The 3,365-nt window shown below is 44.7% G+C and overlaps 1 protein-coding gene across 1 annotated transcript in view; it reads left to right on the plus strand.

The window, feature by feature from the left end:
• The window catches only part of LOC117939062 (cullin-associated NEDD8-dissociated protein 1-like), a 32,506-nt gene that overhangs the window by 11,428 nt on the left and 17,713 nt on the right, over window positions 1-3,365 (plus strand). Inside the window, 2 exon segments of the mRNA XM_034864106.1 lie at window positions 1,177-1,345; window positions 3,037-3,154. Coding sequence (XP_034719997.1) covers window positions 1,177-1,345; window positions 3,037-3,154 — 287 coding nt within the window.

Raw genomic sequence — 3,365 nt, forward strand, 5'->3', positions numbered from 1 at the left:
ACACTCTCACACACACATACACACACACATACACACACTCATACACTCACTCTCACACACTCACTCTCACACACACACTCTCACACACACTCTCACACACACATACACACACTCACACACTGACTCTCACACACTGACTCTCACACACTCACTCTCACACACTCACTCTCACACACTCACTCTCACACACACACTCCCACACACACTCTCACACACATACACACACTCATTCACACACTCATTCACACACACACTATCTGACTCTCGTACTGGGTGTTATGTTGAAAGCTTCTAATTTGTCCAATAATTGCTTAAAGCATTCAACCAAAGGTTTTGTTTTGGAGTTTTTAGCATTCCAAAATCTTAATTTTGACTTGAAAATGTTTATTTTTTACAGTAAATGCATATCGATTACCGGTAGGGCTGCATCAGTCCGACTTTTTCAGTCCCGATGCCGATGCCTGGGCTTTATGTATCTGCCGGTACCGATCTGATACCGTTGTTGAATTAATAATAAACTGTGATCCTTCCATCTTATTCCTTCCTTCCACCACTGGAAGAGTCTAAAGGCTCCAGGCTTTCCTGACTAAGACCAAATAACATAGATGTGATGAATTAACATGGAGCTTTTGGATGTGCTTGGTAGTAAATTGGTCGTATTGTACTTTGCAGTACTACCACCCCCCCAAAAATATACCTTACAGACATGGCACACAGCCGATGAACTAGTGTAGTGTAGAACTAGCGTGGAAAGTGTGAAGTATCTCCACGCAGACTCACTCAACTCTGCCAGCATGCGACACACGTGACGCTGACGGATGACGTAGCATGTGCTGCGACGGAGGGCAAAAAAAACCCTAAAGATACAGAATATTAGCAGTGTATAAAACGGTTAACTAGCGGTGCAGCGGTCCGACATTAAGGTCGGATATCGGCACCAATTTGGACAAAATAGCTGCAACGTGGATCTGAAAAATTAACAAATCCACAGTTTTTTTTTGTCAAAATCGGTGCAGATATCCGATCTTAATGTCGGATCGGTGCACCCCTGGTTACCTGTTATCTGTATCTGCACATGCCTAATTAGAACTATAACAGCTGTTATGATGGTGGTAACTACATATTCACGATGTCCTTATGTTCCTGTGACTGTGTGTTACCCCGGGACCGTTTCAGAGGACCATCATGGCTCTGGGCCACCTGGTCATGTCCTGTGGGAACCTGGTCTTCATCGATCTGATCGAGCACCTCCTGACGGAGCTGGGCCGCAACGACAACATGTCGACCACCAGGACCTACATCCAGTGCACGGCCGCCATCAGCAGACAGGCTGGACACCGGATCGGTGAGACACGCAACAACACTCATGCTCCAGCAGAACGTACCACACACGGCAAAATGCACAATATATAAATATATAGATTTTTTTTTTTAAATCGGCATTGAGTATTAACTTGCGTGGTAAACGCGTCACATAGCATTTTAGGGTTTGTCTTGAATGTAAAGTGCATTGCAAATAAAATGGTTTTTTTTAATTATTATTATTATTATTATTCTTATCCTCATGAAAGGCAGTCGCCATCAGTGGAAAACACACTTTTAAATCAAACTGCAATTCCTTTTATTCCTAAATTGTCACATATTAGGAGAATACTGACAGCAGCACAAAGGCAGAACTGAATACACTTATTATAATAATAATGCTATAATATGTGGCTCAGTGGTAGAGCGGTCGCCTGCCAATCTGAAGGTTGGTAGTTCGATTCCTGCCTGGCCCTGCTGTCCCATGTTGAGGTGTCCATCGTCAGTTTTCTGTTATCTAATGTGAAACAAGAACGTGTGAAACTAATGTGCGACGTTTTGACGTGAGCAGAAAAATGGTTGACTTGTGCGGGTTGATGTCCAGCTGTGGGCTGCAGCCAGATGTGGATGTGACACATGCCTTAAGTGTGGGAGATCCGGGTTCGGTTCCCACTGCGATACATCCACCAACGTGTCCCTGAGCAAGGCACTTAACGCCTAGTTGCTCCAGAGACGTGCAACAGCTGACACCCTGTACATAGCAGTTGTAAGTCGCTTTGGATAAAATGACGTACGGTAATGAGCTGTAGTCTAGTCTACCGGAACCTTGTTCACATCAACTAAACTAAATCATCAACTAAACTAAATCATCAACTAAACTAAATCATCAACTAAACTAAATCATCAACTAAACTAAATCATCAACTAAACTAAATCATCAACTAAACTAAATCATCAACTAAACTAAATCATCAACTAAACTAACAAAATAGCTCTGCAGACCCCGTCCCCCCCCCCCCGTCCCCCCCATTTGATAAGATTTTGTCCCAGGGGCCCCCTATTTGTTATAACAGAAATGATATGAAACCCATTTCAGGACGTCTTTTTACAAATTGTCCTCTAACCTGTCCGTCTCTCTCTCTGTCTGTCTGTCTCTCTCTGTCTGTCTCATTCTCTGTCTCTCTTTGTCTGTCTCTCTCTTTCTCTCTGTCTGTGTCTCTCTCTGTCTGTCTCTTTCTCTCTCTGTCTGTCTCTCTGTCTGTCTGTGTCTGTCTGTCTCTCTCTCTCTCTGTCTGTGTCTCTCTGTCTGTCTGTGTCTTTCTCTCTCTGTCTGTCTCTCTGTCTGTCTGTGTCTGTCTGTCTCTCTCTCTGTCTGTCTGTCTGTCTCTCTCTCTCTCTGTCTGTCTCTCTCTCTGTCTGTCTGTCTCTCTCTCTCTCTGTCTGTCTCTCTCTGTCTGTCTCTTTCTCTCTCTGTCTGTCTGTGTCTGTCTGTCTCTCTCTCTCTCTGTCTGTGTCTCTCTGTCTGTCTGTGTCTTTCTCTCTCTGTCTGTCTGTGTCTGTCTGTCTCTCTCTCTCTGTCTGTGTCTCTCTCTCTCTCTCTCTCTCTCTGTCTGTGTTTGTCTCATTCTCTCTCTCTCTCTCTGTCTGTCTCATTCTCTCTCTCTGTCTGTGTCTCTCTCTCTCTCTCTCTGTCTGTGTTTGTCTGTGTCTCTCTCTGTCTGTCTGTCTGTCCAGGAGAGTATCTGGAGAAGATAATTCCTCTGGTAGTGAAGTTTTGTAACGTTGACGATGACGAGCTCCGAGAGTACTGCATCCAGGCCTTTGAGTCCTTCGTTAGGAGGTAATACACACAGCTACACACCAACACAGCTACACACCAACACAGCAACACACCAACACAGCAACACACCAACACACACCAACACAGCAACACAGCAACACACACCAACACACACCAACACACACCAACACAGCAACACAGCAACACACAGCAACACACACCAACACAGCACCACACAGCAACACACAGCAACACACACCAACACAGCTACACACCAACACAG

The sequence above is a fragment of the Etheostoma cragini genome, chromosome 23 (assembly GCF_013103735.1).
Source record: "Etheostoma cragini isolate CJK2018 chromosome 23, CSU_Ecrag_1.0, whole genome shotgun sequence".
NCBI lineage: Eukaryota > Metazoa > Chordata > Actinopteri > Perciformes > Percidae > Etheostoma > Etheostoma cragini.